The sequence below is a fragment of the Chinchilla lanigera genome, unplaced genomic scaffold, assembly GCF_000276665.1.
Source record: "Chinchilla lanigera isolate Chin_1 unplaced genomic scaffold, ChiLan1.0 scaffold00017, whole genome shotgun sequence".
Taxonomy (NCBI): domain Eukaryota; kingdom Metazoa; phylum Chordata; class Mammalia; order Rodentia; family Chinchillidae; genus Chinchilla; species Chinchilla lanigera.
This window is the reverse complement of record NW_004955418.1, coordinates 15568992-15588506: the sequence shown is the minus strand read 5'-3', so window position 1 is coordinate 15588506 and position 19515 is coordinate 15568992. Positions and strand designations below refer to the sequence as shown.

Sequence of the window (19515 nt, the reverse complement as noted above, 5' to 3'; positions counted from 1 at the left end):
CCTCCTCTTATACCATGGAGCTTCTCACCATATACACCTGGGAACTGACTGGGAAGCCACTGTTGTTCTGCCTGGTCCTGACCATAAGAGCAGTCCTCAAACTTTTGCTTCAGTATGCAGAACTTGACATTCTTTGGCACACACACTATTCTTCCAAGTTGTCCATTTTTGTAAAAGTTAACCAGAACTATACAAGGTAATTGCCTTTTCTATGCTCTTAGGCTACAGAAAGCATTTTTTTCTACTAAGAAAGGGAAGCTAGCAGTGCCTACATAAATTACATATTTATTAAAAAGAAGTTCCTTTATTACTAGTTCAGAAATCCATGGTACAATGAAAGCAAAAACAATTTTCCAGCAAACCTGATTTTTAAAAAATGGAGTATATACAGGCAAAAATGTATATACACTTCAAGAAAACAAAAACTTGTACACATATTTTAATATCTTAGTATATTTTAATAATAAATTTATTGAGACATCATGAGAGTAATACAAATTACCTTTGGTCTCTAGAATTACAAGAGGTGCTCAAAGTAATGGCCAGATATGGCCAGTAGCTTCTACATATGGTGAACTGCTGCTTGGGCAACAACATCCTCTAAGGTCCCCCATATGAGGGCAACACCATCTGTTGGAGAAACATCATACTATTTTTCTTTTCCTAAAGTGTGTATACATTTTTTGGCTCCCTCTCTCTCTTTCTCTGTCTCTGTCTCTCTCTGTCTCTGTTTCTCTCTCTGTCTCTCACTCTATATATATTAAAAAATGATAATAATAAAAAACAAGAAAGAAAGAAGAAAGAAGTTGAAATAAGGAGTAGCATTACTGGGAGTAAATGTAAATGAGAAGGGCTTAATTATCACCAAGTCATTTCCCTTTGATTAGTTCTACAAAACTTTACTTCTCAAGCATGAATAAAGAGTAATTCAAAAGAGAAAAAAATGTGTAAATAGACAACAATTTGAGAAGGAAATTGAAGATCGTATGTGTATCCATGTAAAAAATAACTCCTTGGGTTAAAATGAAAAAATGAAGTGTCTGGGTTGGGTATGTAGATTCAAAAGTTCCTATTTTGTAACAGATGTTGTAGAGGAACTAAAACTTTTTATCATCTGAAGAGTTGATAATTGAGTCTATGAAGTAAACTGACAGTGGACAGATTAACAGGAGAGAAGCCATTTTAATTATGGGCAAATCCATGGGACTCTCACAAAATGAGACTAAGAAAGGATTGTGTAGTAGAAACTTGTACAGAACCCTTAGTTACAGAGAGGATAGGGGCAGAGGGCTTCTGGAGGAGGTGGTGAAGAGAATGGCCCCTCCCTTCACTGCTTTTGGGATCCATGTGGACTGTGCAGGGAAGCCCAGAGAATGGCCCCTCACCTCGATGCTGCCATGACTGAGATGAACTGTGTGGGGAGGCCCAGAGACCGGTGGGAATGCCAGTGACACAGTAAGGTCCCAACTAGGACACAGCAGACTAGTGGTGTGGAAAAGTCTGAGCAACAATAACAATACTATCCAACAGGTGGTAAGTTAGGTGAACCAGCATGGTGCTTGGAGAAAAAGACACGTGGAAAGGAATCAGGTGGGTAGGGCTGCCCCTTTTTTCTCTTTTTATGCTTTTATTTTCTTTTCCTTTTCTTTTTTCTTATCTTTTTTTTCTCTTTTCTAAACAGCTGGGGAGAACTCCAGCCACAGAAAACTAATGCCATCCCCCAAGCCTGGAGACCAAGTTCAGATAATCCCTTGCTTACTCCCTCATTCTTTCTCTTCTGCCCTCTTGTCTAGTTTCCCAAAGCTTGCATGATCATCCTCTGTCCTCCAGCCTTGCTTCTACTCTCTTTTCAGTTATTTTTGTTTGATCCACTATGCTTCTTAAATTTTCCCACCACAGAGTAAAACCATTCTACCAAGGGAAACACTTCGCATACAAGCTCCCAATTTATAATTGGTTCTGTGATATACTTGTAAATTTTGCTCCCATGGTTTAAGGTACAAAATTAATAGTTACCACAGTTTGTTAGTTTCTGAAGTGTGCATGATGATATTGTTATTGCTAATTGTACTACTTTAGCTAGGATGTCATATCTGTTGTATTCAACTGTTCTCTCTCTGTAACAATACTGGGAAGGTCTGGGGTAATAACCTCACCACAGCTCCGCATCAAAAAACTGGAGACTGAACCAAACAGATACCAGCGTCTTACTCTTAATTAACTGGGAAGATAGGCTTTTGGGAGAGACACAAACCAAGAACCTCCACCACACAGAAGACATCCCTGAAGAACAAACTTTTCCTAGAGAGGACTTGATACTAGTGATATAGCTACCTACTGCAAAAACTTACAAGGAGTAACACAGAAAAGAAAGCAAAAATTTTGAAATAGAAAATGACAAGATGAAAAAGCAAAATGCAATCTCAGGCCTCCAGACCACCCAGAATAGGTCCAAGAGACACTGGGATAGAGGAAAATGGAAGACACACAACTGAAATTTCTGAAATGATAGCAGCCAAGGTAAAGAAACAAATCCATGAGGATTTAGAGGAAATCAGATCAGAAAAAAAACCTCTCAAGTAAATGAAGAAATGACAACAATCATAAAGGAAATGCACAGCAAATCTAGAGTAGAGATAGATTTTAAAAATGAATATGATAGCAAAATGAAAGAAACCATAAAAGACCAATATGGGAAAGAAATGGAATGCATGAAATGGATTCAAACAGGTATTCAGGAGATTAAAAATTCAGTTGAAAGCTGGCAAAACTGATTGAATGCAACTGAGGACGGTCTTTCCGATCTTGAAGACAGGATCAGGCTAGTGATCATGAATGAAAGATCTCCTAAAAATAATAAGGGATCAGGAAATAACAACTCAACAGCTGCAAGATGATGCAAAGAAAAACAATATAAGACTATTTTTCAAGCAGCATTTATTGAAGAGGGTATCTTTCCTCCAGTGAGCTTGTTTGGCCCTTTTGTCAAAGATTACATGGCTGAGTGTGTTTGTGGTTGTAGCTGTTTCTTCCAGTCTGTTCCATTGATCCTCAGGTCTGTTTTTTAGCCAGCACCATGTTGATTTTATTATAGTAGCTTTGTAGTATAATTTCAGGTTAGGGATTGTGATTCTACCTGACTTGTCTTTGTTGCCCATGATTGCTTTTGCTATTCTGGGTCTCTTCTGGTTCCAGATGAATTTTAGGAATGTTTTCACTAGACCTGTGACGTATGTTAATGGTAATTTAATGGGAATTGTATTGAATCTGTACAACAATTTTGGTAGTATAACCATTTTCACAATATTAGCTCTTCCTATCCATGAGCAAGGGATATTTTTCCATTTACTGAAATCCTCTTTGATCTCTTTTTTCAGAGTACTGTAGTTTTCACTGAACAGGTCTTTTATTTCTTTTGTTTGTTTGATTCCTAAATATTTCAATTTTTTGGATGCTATTGGGAAAGGTGTGGTTTTCTTAACTTCTCTCTCAGTCTGTTTGTTGTTTGTGTGTAAGCATGCTATTGATTTTTGAGTGTTGACTTTGTATCCAGCTGCATTACAGAATTTGTTGATTAATTCAAGGAGTCTTCTGGTGGAGTTTTTGGGGTCTTCTATGTAGAGTATCATGTCATCTGCAAATACTGATAATTTCACTTCTTCCTTTCCTATCCTTATTCCTTTTATTTTTCTCTCTTTTCTAATTGCTCTGGCTAATGCTTCCAGAACTATGTTGAATAGGAGTGGTGACGGTGAACATCTGTATCTTGTTCCTGATTTTAAAGTGAAAGCTTTTAGTTTTGTCCATTTACTATGATGTTGGCTGTTGGTTTATCAGAGATGGCTTTGATCAGCCTGAGGTAAGGACCATCTATTTCTATTTTCTGTAGGGTTTTTATAATGAATGAGTGTTGGACTTTGTTGAAAGCTTTTTCTGCATCTATTGAGATGATCATATGGCTTTTGTCTTTGGTTTTATTGATATGGTATATAACATTTATTGATTTGTATATATTGAAACAACCCTGCATTACTGGAATGAATCCATCTTGGTCATGGTGTATGCTTTCCTTGATGATTTGCTGAATTCTATTTGCTGGTATTTTGTTGAGTATCTTTGAATTTATGTTCATTAGGGAGATTGGTCTGTAGTTCTCTTTCTTGACTGGGTCTTTCTCTAGTTTTGGTATCAGTATAATACTTGCCTCCAGAAATGAGTTAGGGAGAACTGGCTTGCCACTTGCCAAAGACTGAAAATACACCCAAGTCTATCACCATGCACCAAACTAAAGTCAAAATGGATCACAGATCTTAATATTAAAACAGAAACACTAAATCTATTGGAAAAGGAAGTAGGTAAAAATTTTGAAGACATGGCGTAGGAAGAGAATTTGTGAACAAAAACCAAACTGCATGGGAAATATTTCAAAGAATCAAAACTGGGATCTCATCTTACTGAAAAGTTTCAGCACATCTAAGGAAATCACCAGCAGAGTAAAAAGAAAACCCACAAATTGTGAAAAAGTTTTAGCTAACTGTCCCTCAGACAAAGGACTTCCATCTAGAGCATATAAAGAATTAAGAAACATCAGCCTCCCCAAATTCAAAGATCCAATCCAAAAATGGGCATCTGAGATGAATACACACTTCCCAGACAAAGAAATACAAATGGCAAATAAATACATGAGAAAATGTTCAACATCATTAATCATTCAAGAAATGCAAATTAAAACACTGAGATTTCATCTCACCCCAGTAAGAATGGCTATCATTAAGAAATCAGTCAATAACAAATGCTGGTGAGGCTGTGAAGAAATAGGAACTCTTCTCCACTGCTGGTGGGAACACAGACTGGTGAAACCATGGTGGAAATCAGTTCAGAGATTCCTCACTAGTGTAAGAACCTGAAACAGTGAATAAAATTAGGAAGGATGATAGATATTGTGAAATGAAAGGAAACTGCTCAAAAGTAAAGAGCAACTGGGATGAGGGAAAAGAGAAAAGAAAGAAGGGGAAAATTATGTTTATATGTATATACAGGATAGCTAACATAGTTGTACTACTGACTTGTATTGCTTCATTGAAAGGAACAGTTAATGATTAATTATTTGATCAGTCTTACATGTTGATATTTGTTTTCCTGAGTAACCACTTTGAAGAAATCAATATGTAATACAACAACTATTGTTAATTTCCTATCACCTTGTCTGAATTTCAGTATTGCTTGTATTGTTCTTGTGGTTTTTTGTAAATGTATGTGTTTGTTAATATGTTTTTGTTCTGTTATTTTTAAAATTAAGAAAACACTGTTCAAAGTCAGTGGAAAAGCAAGAGTCAACACAAATGACATAGAGGAGGTGGCAACAAATTGAGGTGGGTGAGTGCGGACTTTCTGCAGGTATAGTCTCTCAGGTAACAGGATTTTTTTCCTGAGGAGCCTACCAGAAGGGTGCTAGTCTGTGACAAAGCCTATACTAGTGTGATGTCTCCTCTCTGGTGAGTTGGTCTTCCTTGCTGATGAGTTTCCTGAGGAGAAGGTCTGGAGAGCTGTGTTTTTTTGGAGGATCTATCTCTAGGCAGACAAGGGTGTTTCAGAGTAAGCCCCTCCCTGTGTTTTGGAGAAAAGAAAGAGGAAGAGATAGGAGGCCAGGAGAAGACCAAAGATACTTCAATACTTTAGTTCAAAGTACTCAGCTGGCTAAGGAGCCCCCAACCTCCACCAAAGTCCATTTTCCACCTTCCTCAAAGTCCTTTTCTCAACTGAATTCCTTCCCTTAATGCTCATATGCTGTCTTCTAATTGTATATTGCATTGACTTTTAAAATATTTTTAGGCCATTCATTTTAGGCCCTGTAAATCCCACTGTCAGTGTGTGTGACACCTGCATTACCTGGAATGAAGTTCCTCATATGGTGAGATGCAGGCTGTTGAAGCCTCTTTTCAGTGGTGGGAAAGCCAAGCTTCTCTGGCTTTTCACAGACAACTAGTCTGGTAAACTAGACAAAGAGCTACTCCACTTGGATATCCGTAAAGAAAAGAAAAAGGATGTAGAAGATGTCAGTAAGAAAGCTCTAAGTGAAAGTGGCATGGTGGTGCATGCCTATAATCTCAGCACCTGAGGCTGAGGCAGGAGGATCATGAGTGCGAGGACAGCTTGTATTACACAGTGAGACCCTTTCTCAAAAAGAGTGCTGTAAATGAAAAGGTGGTGTGAAGGAAAGTTACCTTACTTTACTCAACCTAATCTTTAAAAATATTTCTACGTGAGTCATTTAGGAAAAATGGAACTATGTTTTGGTCTTTATGAGAACTGAAATCTCCTTCCTTACTTTTTAAAAGTTTGTTTTGGTGGTTTTGTTACCAAAGACAATTTTTTTTCTAATCCAAGAGGCTACAATAAGTGAACACATCTCCAAGATAATTTCAGAAATGAACTGAAAGGGTTAAGTACCTCCTTCTTCTTAGTTTCAACTAGCTACTATATCAAGAGGATTTTTCAACTGTCCTAATGGTCTGGAATTTCACTGGGTGGCCTGTGTTTCCAAAGTGTCCATATGGAAACTGCATGCACCAAGTACTCTTTATTTCCAGAATCATCTTACAGGTCATTGCATGGAAGCATGGGCTTATCTGGAAAAGGCACAAGGAGTTGCCCCAGGATAAATTCTTCCCATAAGCATTTTATGACTACTTGAGTCACAGCTCACGGGTTAATGGGGAACCATACTTTTTTGCAAGTAACTTGGTGTCAAGTGGGGATAAATAAACGATCCAGGCTATTGAACTGTTCAATTTTGCTACAGTTGTTTTTCCTTGTTGGAATACACTGTTTTCCTTTCTATGAAGGAGTGTTAGCCACCACTGGTAATGAAAGCCAGGGCCCACCAGAAATAGAGCAGAAGAAATTTCCTGACTCGCTTGCATAGCACCAATTCATCAGCTCTGAAGATATATGAAGTGTGACTGCAGAGAAATGTGAATGATTAGGTTCCTCCGCACAGCAGAACTCTTACATACAAATGAGCACTGTCCCCTTCAGGAGTCCTCAGGGAACCCCTCTGCTTGTTCTAGTGTGATTGGTCTGGAAGTATTTTTTAGATTTTTCCTCTGGGGAGATTGTTCTTTTGAACATCTTTAATGGTGACAGTTTGTCCTTTGAGAATGGATTTGATTTGGGGAATGGTACAATATATTAGTAGCATACATCTGTTGTTTTTGTCTACCCAGAAATTTTTCTTCCATCTCCTGCTTGGAAAGAGTGCATTTCTTCTATTGTTTATTGTGTCTTTGAAGACTCTTGAGAAGATAGTTTTTTAAATGTCTTGGGAAATAGCCACTTTCCCCTCTAGTAACTGAAACCATCCTTTCATGTGAGTTTTTCCTCTTGTTCCATGAAGCCTAGTTGCTTAGGCGACTGCCTTGACCACTAGCTCCAGAGGGACAGGCAGGCAATACATGCCTGACCACAGCCATCAGTTCAGGAATGGACACATGGCAAAGGCACCATGATGGCACTCACTTCTGGAGCCTGGGTTGGAATGGTTGAGAGGAAATGTCTCAGTGTGCTGGGGCAGAAGCATGAAGATGCTAGTCACCATCTCCTACTATAAGAAAAGAGGTTGCTAAAAAATGGAGCCACACAAAAGAAAACAGTTCTGAGACATGAGAAAAATCACACACATGCATGTGCACATTTGGAGACAGCTGTTTAAGGAGAAGGACTGAATCATGATTTGTGCTCCAGGTGTTCATGAAGCAAAAATTGTTTGGGGCTTTTGTGTGTGTCATGAGTCATTTAGCTTCCTTTTTGATTTGGGCTTCTACTGACAAACAACTGAGCCCTGATTAATCCAACAGGACGGAGCCAGGTTTTGTGAATGAATGAACTCATCAAGCAGGGAGTTTGGACGGGACCAAGATATTTATGGCAAACTTCTACTCAGGGAACAGTTGCTGAGTACCTGCTAAGTGCTAGACTTAAAAGTTGAGAAGCTGAGATGAGCTTGACATTTCAGAGTGCCAAGGTGCTTTCAGCCTACAAGGACCTGGTTGTCTTCCTCTGCTCATGCAGACTCAGAAGGTCCGCCTTGGCCGGAAGAGGTTTACAAAGATAGTACTCTTAGTAAAGGTCAGAGCTTGTGATTCATTTCCCCAGGTAACCAATGTTTTAAAAAGACAACAAATATTTGAGGTTATAAATTATATCTTTTTGAAAATAAAATTCTATTTCCCCTCAGTAGCCCTATCTTCCTTGGAACATGAGAAGACAGGGATTTCTGTGTCAGGAAACAAGGACACAGTGATTAGCACATGATTCGTACATCTATTTCCAAGAGGAGAAGGGTTCCTGACAGTGAGAGACCTTCCGCTGGGATGGGAGAAGGAATGAGTGGGTTGATGTTAACCCTGCAATTAGTCCTCAATTTAGTTTTCTCAGTGGCATTTCTATCACCAAAAGGACAGTCCTTATTGGGTCAGCATTTAAGATCTACTCTTTGGATGAAAAATTCCAAGCAGTCTATGGGGTTTTGATCCAAAATGAGTAAGATAGGGTTTCTTTAGGTGTAAGGTGTGGTACCCATTTGGGTAAAGAATGAAAAAGTTTGTTACAGGGTTCCTGGGCCTCCTCCTCTCACTTTCTCGTGTCTTTGCCTCTCTCTGCTTCTGGTTTTGGTATCGACTAACTTCTCTCCTAACCAGCTTTCCTTTCTGACTCACTGTTTGTCCCTTCTCATTCCTGCAAGCTGCAGGTACTCTTCCAACTTCCACTTCTGGCTCAAAATAGCAAATTTTTTCTGTGTTTCTTAGTTTACAACCCTGAGGAGGACTGTGGTCAGTTCAGTTTGTAGATCTGAGTCAGTCTTCCCAGAGCCACTAGCCAATTGATGGCGTAGCTTGTAGTGATCAGGATGGGACAATGTCAAGTGAGAGCAAACGAAAAACTAGAGAAGCAGGGAACCTCAGTGGTCTGTATGAGAGTGGAGTGTCAGGTGCCACGGCCACCTGTCCACCAGTCCTGGCTCATGTACCTGTGTCTCCAGGTCCTAGAGAAAGCAGGTTCTGTGGAGAGGCTTCATGGCTGCCATCCTACGTCACCCAAACATTCCTGTTTCCAGTGGTCACAATTCATAGAAGTTTTCACACGGTGTATAGGAAAGGCAGAAAAAGCCAATTCATTTCTAATAAGTTCATAGAAGAACCATGACCAGAAGAAACAATGGTGACAGGGTTAAATGTCTTGGGAAAGAGTGAGTGGGGCACTGACAAGCTAATCTACGGAGGACAAAAAGAAACTAAAAGGCAGTTGGAAAAACTAACCTAGAGTCGAGAAATGCACCCCAGAGAATTGTATTGTTTATGCTACTCTAGACCAACAGCTACTCCTCAATCTACTTTTCCCACTCCATGCATAACCTAGAGCCATGTGAGTTCCCACAGATCAACATTTTAGGTATCCTGTGGCTTTATATAGTCTGGTCTGGGAAACTTATCACCACTTATGATCTTAATCCTTATAGATAAATGCACCCTCAGTGTTGAATTCACTGATTTATGTAAGGATTTACAAATCATTAGAAAATCAACAGATCACAGAAAGAGGGTTTGGCTTGCTTTCCCACCTACTTTGCTGCCAGAGGAAAATGTTACTCAGGTTGAGATTGATTTAAAGTAGTGACTTTAACCGTGAGCTAGTAGACATAATCATGTTTTCTAGGAGAGCAGTTAAAGTAATACTGAATGTTGGAGCCAAGGTGATCCAAGACTGGAAGCAATCATGGGAGAGAAGGGGCAGCCATAACCCTGTGTCCCTCCTGCTTCTCCCCAGCCTCCAGGAGGGTTAGTCCTTTGTGCGTCATCTCCCTGAGGCCAGCGTTGTGCCGTCCAGTAAAGGATGCATTAGCTGAATTTAGGTCGGCTCTCAAATTGATATGTGATCAGAAACATGTGGGGAAGGGGTATATAGTCTAGACCCCTTGGCAGAATTTGCTTAGTAAGACTGGGATACAGTCCAGTTTTAAAAACAAGGACCCCAGATGACTTTGGTGCAGATGTTTCACTGTTTCATGTATTGTACTAGAGAAATGGGGCCTCAAATCTGGATCAGAATCTGGCTTTCTGGCTCAGATGGTGTGTGTGTGTGTGTGTGTGTGTGTGTGTGCATATATTTGAGTTCCGAGTTTTAGGTGAGACATCCAGTTCAAACTCAGAGCTTCACATTTGAGTTTGGGGCCAAGGTAAAGTGGAATAGCAGTTCCACTGGTTAGGCCTTTGACGCTGGGCCAGCACTTCCGGTGTAGAGCAGTGTTTTCAATCTTTAGAGCTACCTAGAAAGCTTTTAAAAATATTGATGCCTAGACCACACTTCCAATAAATCTGATTTCCTTGGTGTAGGTGCTGTTTTAGGATTTTTAGAAGTTCCTTGGGTATAGCCAAAATTAAGAACCATATGGTAGGAAAAGGGGTTTTGTTTTTCTGAAGCTCTTTCTAAAAGTCATCTAAATTCTAGCTTAGGAAGTTCACTGTAAGTTTCATAATAGAAGAAATATTAAATTTGTATTTGTACATAGCAAAACAAAAACATCAGGACAGAGTATCCTGAGTAGTGTTAGCTTGTGAACACAGTCAAGGATAATGATGGCATTGTTAATCGGGGCTCTTTTGTCCCTTCACTAGAAAGAAAAGCATGGCAGAGTAAAACTTAGAATTCACAGCATCTCAACTATATGTAAGTAAACAACGCTTCTGGCTACAAATACTTTCCCACAAGAACAAGAAAGGTTTCGACCTTTATTTTTTTTTTCTTTGTATTTGTCAAGACACCTAAGTGATTAGATTCATATCAAGAATAGGTACAACATTTTCAGGAATGTCTAAGGGTTTGATTCTTACCCATTGCTAAAAATAGGTGAATGACTTTATCAGTAACAATCCAAATGAGCTACAACTTTTCAACAAATGGACATTGGAATGCTGAACTTAGAGGACAATGATTTTATTAAATCTGTAATATTCTGATATATTCACCCAAATAGAGTTGTGAGTTTGTCTAAAATGCTTTTTCATAACAATATGGTATGTTTGGTTTTACAAAAATTAAACTAGCTTTTGTCAAATACAGTGTCATTTTATATATCCAGATGATATTTGTCATAGGGCTTATTGGCTATAGCTGAGCAATGCTGGATCTTTGATGTGAAATTTACAAGACTGTACGATATGTTCAAAATTATGAGTTCTAAAGTGCAGACCAAGGGCTCTAGGACAATCTGTGGACTTTGATTGTTCATCTATCCTCTGAATGTGTTCAATTTGAATGTATATATTTTACTCTATTTTTGTAGGAGATGGGCCATAGCTTTTGTCAGATTCACTGAGTTTACAACTAAAATTAGGTTCAGACCTCTGCATATTTAGAGAATCCTTCATTCTAAGCCCTTTTATCACCATTTGCTATTAAGAAAGAGATATAGAAAAAGGAAGAAATATTAGTACTGTACTCCTCAGCACTGCTTTTATCTGCATTAGCATCACAGATGTTTATGTGGTTCACCGATAGACATTACGCATTGCCTGGAGTTGATTTGCTTTTTTTTTTTCAGATGGTTTCACTATGTAGTTCAGGCTGGCCTTGAACTCACTTTGTAGCCCAGGCTGGTCTTGAACCACAGTGATCCTCCTGTCTCAGTCTCCCAAGTGCTGGAATTACAGGTGTCCACCACCATACCTGGCCTTTGATTTTCTAAGTGAATGTTAAGGGGACCGGATATGGTTCTGATTTTTGTTTCTTTTACTGGAGCTTCCATACCACTCCAGGAACAGTAGGCAGTTTTGATTACCTGGGAAGAACCGAGAGTGGCCAAGGTTACAGAACGGAGATAGTTTTTAACTATAAGGAGGAAGGTAAATTTGATATTGTTCCTTCTGACCTCTGGCCCTGCACCTAATTAGAGGGTGTCCATTTGATGTGGTCATTGCCAAAGGCTACAAGTGCAATGAAAGGGTACTCAAACTTAAGCACATTCAACAAAGGAGAGTATGACTTTTGTGAAATGATAATGTAAAGAATAATGATTTTATAAAAAATTATTTTAATAGAAAATTTCCTTTAGAGTTTATTTATCAAATTTAATTCTAAATCCTTTTCATGAATGTAAAAGATTCAAGTTCTCTTCTTGATGGTATTTAGCCTCATTATGGGGGCAAATGTGACTTTTGTTAAAATTTTAGAATAAAGTTTATCTAATATTACACACTACTACTTTTTCAAGATATTAGTGTAGATTCATTATAGAGTTCAATTTTCTCCTGGTCTGAGACATGTTATGCTGGATGATTTTGCATTGTCAAGGCTAATTCTAAAATATATGATCAGCGTATAAGAGTTTCCATAAAGATTTAAGGAGTGGCAATAATCTTTGTTTATATTTAGACATGAAGTTAAAATTTTGTAGGCTATGATTTAATTAAAATTTAGCTTTTAGGAAAGTTAATTTGTATTTGCATAAACAAAAAGAAAAAGAAACTTTTTTTATTACTGTGGACTTAAACCAAGACCTTCACATATAGATCTACATACCCATCCCTTTTCACTTATTTTTTTCTCCTGAGACAGGGTCTCATTAAATCACTAAATTGATCAGAATGGGTTTGGACTTGTGATCCTCCTGCCTCAGCCCTCCCAGAGAATTGAGATTACAGGTACACGCCACCACACTCAGCTGAAATATTTTAAAATTGAGAAAACTGTTTTGTTTAATTTAAATTATTGGACTAAACTCAGAGTAATCTTTTTCATGTTATAGATATGGAAACATCTATGAGCACTGAAAATTGACATTAATGTTATTCTTAAATTTGATTGTGATTTTCTAATCGGTTGATTGACACTCACTGATGTATCACACAGCCATGGCAATGTCCTATCCCTTCTTTAAAGAAGATTCCAAAGATTTAATAATGATATTCAGTTGATTTCTTATAATTTTGAACAACAGTTACAGATTTTTTCTCTAATCTCTGTGGAATCAATCAAAAGCAAGAGCTTTGTTATATGCCAATGCTTTTTCAAAATGTTTTAATCTCTAAAATGTGATTGATTTTCTCCATTCTAGATGTATGTCTTCAATGGCAAAAATAAAGGCAAATTAATTCAAGTTGTCTATTTGCAAATTAAAAATGAACATGATGAACTGCAAGACTCACAGAAATTGGACATTAATTCTTCTTGAGGAGTAAGAGTGAGATTAATATTCTAAGTAATATTTATCCTCTTTTATGGAAGAATGTGTTTTTAAAACATTATGGCAATAGAATTTTAACCCAAATTTAATTTATCTAAGACATAATATGGCCACTTGAGATCTTTGCTAGTGAATTGCCTTAGATTATACCTGAGTATAAACTATCACTTAGCTTTCACAAATTAGAACAAGACTCTGACTCTTGTATATATTTTAAAACATTCATATTGTTTATTTAATACCATGTACTTCAAAATTGTTATCATGTTACTCCTAGTCTTGGAGGATGGGCTCTTTTTTTGGAGGGTGCGATCATGGCCCATCCTTGGAAACAACATTTAGAATCTAGCAAGGTACATGCCAGCTAGGCTTTAAAGTGGAGCCAGCCCTGGAAACTATTTTCAAACAATCTTGTTTTCATCCTGAGATGGTTCTGCCGAGTGTGTGATGGGAAAATGGGTAGAGTGGGATGCAAGGTTTGGTAAGAGTTCTGCAACTCACATTCTGAGATGGATGCATGCCTGGGGGGTTGTACAGCGTCAGGTCGCCTCTGAGGACCTCCTGCAAAGAGCTTCCTAAGGTTAGAGTCCCAGGGCACCTGGGACTTGGCCTTGTTAGTGATAGCCACACAGGGCCGTGAGGCTCAGCTGGTCATCACTGGGCGAGGAAGGGTCGGGGTCACTGTAGATCTGAGTAAGGGCCAAGCTCAGAATTTCTTTCTTTTCTTTGTAAAATCGCAGTTCCTGGCCTGCTTTCCTGGCTTCCTCCAGTTGCCTCAGGGCCATTCGTAGCTCTTGGGAGAGAATTCCTGGTGATTCCCGCTCCTTCATGATCCAGTCTAGGGCCATGTGGCTGCGCATCTTTTCATCGAGGGAATATTGGGAATAGTAGGAGATGACTTCCTGGGAGCCAACGAACAAGAGTTCAGAGTCAGGAAAGGGCAGCATAGGCAGCGGTGCACTTGGCCTTCCATGACTCCTCCCACGGCCCCACAAATAAACCTAGGACCAAATCCCACTGACCCACTGTTTTAATGGAAAGGATGGGTAAAGCAAGTCACCCCAGGTTGGGTCAAAACATAGCACTAGTAATGAGAATAATGTAAACAAAGGCACAGCCAAGATGCCTCCAGAAAATGCATGCTTTTTTAAAAAAAATACATATTCTTAAAATAATTGCTGTGAATATTATCTTGTTTATTCATGCGACTCTTCCACCCTGCATTATTTCTTTTGACAGGATAGAAAAAGGGAAATAGCTAGCAGAGCAATTTGGGCAAAATGCATTTGGTCACACCTATTGTAGAAAGCAGGAAGTCTGTAGTCAAGGGGGCTTCAGAACAAGACTTAGAAACCAGGAGTGTCAACTTCCTAGCTGCTGTGCTGTTAGATCAGGAGGATAACAGCGCAAATGCCTTACCAAAACTGGAGGAATAACTTTAAAATGTATTGTGGAGTGTAGACATTATCATTATTGGTATCACAATGACACCTTCATAATACATTGTCTCTTACTTTTGCCAAAAATTAAGAATTAACCACAACTTTTATTTTTTCTATGAAAAAATTATCAATAAAGCATACTGTCATATATGTTTGATTATGTGGAGTGGATGTATTGCTTATTTTTACTTCTAAGAACATATGGTATTTATTTATGACCTTAACAAATTAAAACCAATCATGGAAAAGTGTTTATAACCAACTCGGCATATTTCAAAGGCTTTTATAAAATCAAAGAAAAGGAAAAAAAAATAGCCAAAGCCATTGTCAGCTACTCATTTCTTTTCCATCTTTGACATTTTGGAAGCCAGACTTTCTAAGCAAAGAATAGCTTCAAACTCCTAGGGCTGCGGTGCATGGAAAACTCTTACATCTACCTTCATCTTGCTAATAGAGGCTTTGTTCTTCTTACAAATTCCCATTAGGAAATTCTCAAAAGTAAACTACCATCTTTCAAATTGGTGGGTATAGAAAAGACAAATCTGGGAAGACAGCAGGTGAAACCAGTAAATATACAGGAAGGATTTTACAATGGTTATTAAACAGTAGGGAAGTGTGCCCCCCCCCATAAGTAATGTAGAAATAGTGAGACCTTGTCTCTGAAAAATAAAACCTTCTAAATCAAAAAATTGAGGTGATCGAAGGCCACCTTGTCCAACTTCACATCATTTCTGTTGCCCACTAAGGACTTCTGATTCAGTGGGAAATATTTTTCTGCCATAACTAACATTGCTCATGTCAGGGAGCAGGTTTTTCCAACAGTGCTTTCTCCACTTCCCTCCTGCTCTTCCTTAATGACGGCTCTATTCTGCATTCGGTGCAAGTGTCTAAATGAGTCCTATGCCAACATTCCCAGTGTGTATTCTTGGTCAGTCCCTGGCCCAGGTCTGTTACATATAGGTCTTCATTTGCCCTCTGCTCTTAAGAGGGCAAGAGCAATGTCCCAATAAAGGAAATCTCTTAGGAAAATGGTGAGTTGTCTGCTTAGTTCCTGCAACACAAACCTGGTCCTGACTGGAAAAACCTCACCTGTCGAGAACACTTTGTTTCACGAAGAGCCTTGAGACTTCCATTCCAGTGCAGTAGTTGGAAAATGGTCATCAGCTCCTGTGAAACCGAAATATCTGTCATTCGTTTTGAAGCACAAATGTTTATGTCAGTTAGAGTTTCAGCAGGGCATAACTCTGATCCCCAAATACATAGGGCAAACATAAAAGTATAATATCAGAACTGTTTGGGATGCTTTTCAAAGTCTCCCAGAGAATGTATCTTCCACTTCCTTGCCATACCTGTACTTGCATAATGAAATAACTAAATAATTGACAAGTTATTTTACAATATTAAAAATGCATACTCTAGTAATTATACACCCAATGGGGATTATCTAAATATACTGGCACATCTGAGAATAATGTACAAGGGTATATACACTGTATCATTTTTTGAAACTGCCAGAAATTGGAATGGTTTAAATTTTCATTTTTGGAGAAATGGTAAAAGAAAGCATGATACATCCACAGTACTAAATACTGTGTATACACAAATGCTGAAAACACTCTTTAGGTTCTAATATAAAGAATTCTACCATATTGAAACACAAACAAAGTACATAATAGTGCATAATTTGTGCTACTATTTAATTTAAAAAGTATAGAAGGCCCTTATATGCATATTTGCTTGTAAGTGTCTAGGAGAGTTCTGTAACAGAGGCCAGGGCTGTAGCTGAGGTGCGCTCATGAGATCTTAAGTTAAATCCAATCCCCAGCACCAAAACCAAACCAAAATATATAATCAAAACAACAACAACAGAACAAAAAACAAGTAAAAAATATGCTGACATTTATTCCTTCTGGGAATAAAAAATATATGTGGGGAGGACAGAAGTGGGAGGAATTCCTTCTGCTGTTTTAGCTTTGTTTTGTTTTTGCAGTGCTGGGGATCAAACCCAGGTTCTCATACATGCCCAAGAAGAACAAGCACTCTACAACTGGGCTACACCTCCTGCCCCCTCTGATGATCATTTAGATAACTTTTTCAGCTTTCAACCCTGTAAGTACATTGTACATTAAAGAAAAAAAATTAAGCTTTAAAAATTTAAGCCCAAAACAACATATGTAAATATTTTAAAATAAAATTTACAGGAAGTCCTTCGTTTGCATGCAGTTCCTGCATAGACCAAACGAAAACAGAGACACTCATGTTAGTGTTCCATCTCAGGAAGGTGAAACTATGTTGCTGATCTGACCTTCTCAGAAGTGAGGAGAATGACAGAAAAAAACCAGCCAAAAACAGTGTTAGCCATTATGCTATGGAAATCCCCTTCACTTTAACCTTAACAAGGAAAGTAATTTTTTATTATATTTCTGCTTTCTTCGTCCCTATTCTGCCTATCGATCTAACCCCCTTTGCTCAACTCACCGGAACCCTCATTCTATTGTATGGAATCAAGTCGTCCTTGATTCTACAATCACAAATAAAAGCCAACTCAGTCTCTAAATTTATTATAATTTCATCTTTAACAATAAAGAACATATAACAGACAAACTACAGAAACCATAAATTTATAAATTCAGTCAAGGAGAATGCCTTAACACACGGAGAATAAGGTTATATTGACATTAAAAAATATTGCTGCTTTCCACATCTAATGGCATTGAGCGTAGCTGAGCATAGCAGCAATCCTATGGGCTCAATTTTTCCTTTTCCTGCCCAAGAGCAAGGGTGAGCCAAGGTGTAGCAACTTGGCAGAGATTTTTATTTTCCTAATGTGGTTAGCACTAGCAATGTTCCGCTGAATTTACCTGAGTTTCACATACAGAGGGACTGTCTTTAACTTTTAAAACTTTTTTACTTTAATTAGTACGTGTTTTCAGTACATAATGATTGCATTCATCATGGAGAGCTGGTACGTGTACGTAACACAACTTAATTTATTTTACATCCCCTCCATTTCCCCTCCATTCCCTCTCCCCCCATTTCTTGGTCTCCTTCCCATTTGCAAAGGATCTATCTCCCTGTTTCCTATTTTTTGTCTTCATTTTTGTCAGAAAATATCTATTAAGGATTAACAGCATCAACCACAGCCACGTAATTACTGGAAAATAACTCACTATAACTACGGAGCTTCTTGTTCATGAAAACAGTTATGAAAATTTAACATTTAGATAGTATCTTACTGTCTACCCAAAAGCTGACTTTTATTAACTATCTTTATCTCTGCTTATCCAGGAAAAATTTTCATTAGGGAAATCAAGAGCTACAAAGTCTTAGTTTAAAGGCATCTTGAAATTATCTGGTCAAGTGAGAAGGTATAAGATCATCATAGGAGCAAGGGGCATTGTCCTCATGTCTGAAATTGCCATACAATCAGGTGATTTTCTTCTCCCTCTGAAATCAAGTTTAGCATTGTGTCTGTGTTCCACCGCACAGAAAGCACCCCGGGAACCCAAAGAGCTCTCAGTAGAAGTAAAATCATGTGTTTCCGTTAATTAAAATACAACATGACTTTCAGCTGGATTTCTCCTTCCATGCCCCAAACAGATACCCCACTGTCTGCCCAGGGCCCTGGGTCTGATGACCAGGGAAGCTGCCTTCTCACGGTCCCTCTTCTCCTTGACCCTGGCCAGGTTTTCACATCATCATGAATGATACTAATGTGGAAAGGTGGGAAAGCTTCGTTCCTGAAACTGCACCTTGCCTGACTGAACTCTTACCACTGTGCCTTGCACTCATTCCATCGAAGTAGCCCAGTGGCTCAGGAGGGTGAAATCCCCACTCCACCCCCCAAACCTACTCAGTGAACAAAATTCTGTAGCCAGAACAAGACCTAGGAAGTAATAGGAAAGCCAATATCTGCAAATAGGAAATTCCTTTGGGTTTCATGTTTTGTAAGAATGCTATGCCTATTTTGTATGGTCCATTTTTTAAAAAAAGAAGATACATACCCCATTCCCCCCAAAACCTTCATAAAAGTTTGTTTGCATGCATGTTTTGTGGTTCTGGAGATTGATCCCAGAGCCTCATGCATGCTGGGCAAACCCTCTACTATGAAGCAGCTCCTCCAGTCCCTATGCGAAGTTGACAACTGCATTTAGAATGTGGCTACCGTAGCCATCCTGGCTTTGTCCAAGCATCTTTGTGGCCCAGTTGAGAGAAACCCCACTGTTAACAGAGCTCTGAATTCCATCCTTTGGCAGTTGTTGCCTTAAAAACGTGCCCTTGCTTCCTTGAGATCTTCTGGGCTTATTCTTTTTCTGCTCCCTACATCTGGTACTGCGGATTGAACCCAGCTAGGGCCTCTGCACTGAGCTACATTCCTAGGCTTATTTATTTATTTATTTGGACACAGGGTTGCCCAGGTTGGGCTTGAACTTGCAAGTCTCTTTCAGTCTCCTGTCTCAGCCTTCCACAGTGCCCGAGTGCAGGTGGCCTGTGTCTCCTGATACCCCACCAGCTGCCCCCTGCAGGTGAACTGCTGCCATTTCCCCCCGCATGTCCACGATGACTTTAGAATCCATAGTTATGCTGGGAATGGAAGCAGGACCTTTCTCGTGCCCTTTACAACCTTCATCTCTCACAGAATTCCCCAAAGGGACTTGCACTGTTGCTGCCTGCAGGACAAGGGCCATCACCTCCCCACCTCCGACTGTCTAAATCCCTGTCCCACCATGAAGCAGCTTTTCCTCTGCAGCCACACAACTGCCACCCCCTCAGAGTGGCTCTGGTTCCTAAAATTCTCTGGGGAAGACAACCTCCTTCCCACCCTCTTACGCT

The 19515-nt window shown here is 39.0% G+C and overlaps 1 protein-coding gene across 2 annotated transcripts in view; it reads right to left on the bottom strand.

The window, feature by feature from the left end:
- Positions 1–13447: 13447 nt before the first annotated feature.
- Lix1 (limb and CNS expressed 1) overlaps positions 13448–19515 on the bottom strand; it is a 65474-nt gene continuing 59406 nt past the window's right edge. For both annotated transcript variants that reach the window (XM_013513047.1, XM_005382220.2), the window contains exons 5-6: positions 15772–15849; positions 13448–14142 (exon numbers count right to left, since the gene is read on the bottom strand). In XM_013513047.1, coding sequence (XP_013368501.1) covers positions 13855–14142; positions 15772–15849 — 366 coding nt within the window. In that variant the 3' untranslated portion in view covers positions 13448–13854. The remainder of the gene's footprint in view (positions 14143–15771; positions 15850–19515) is intronic.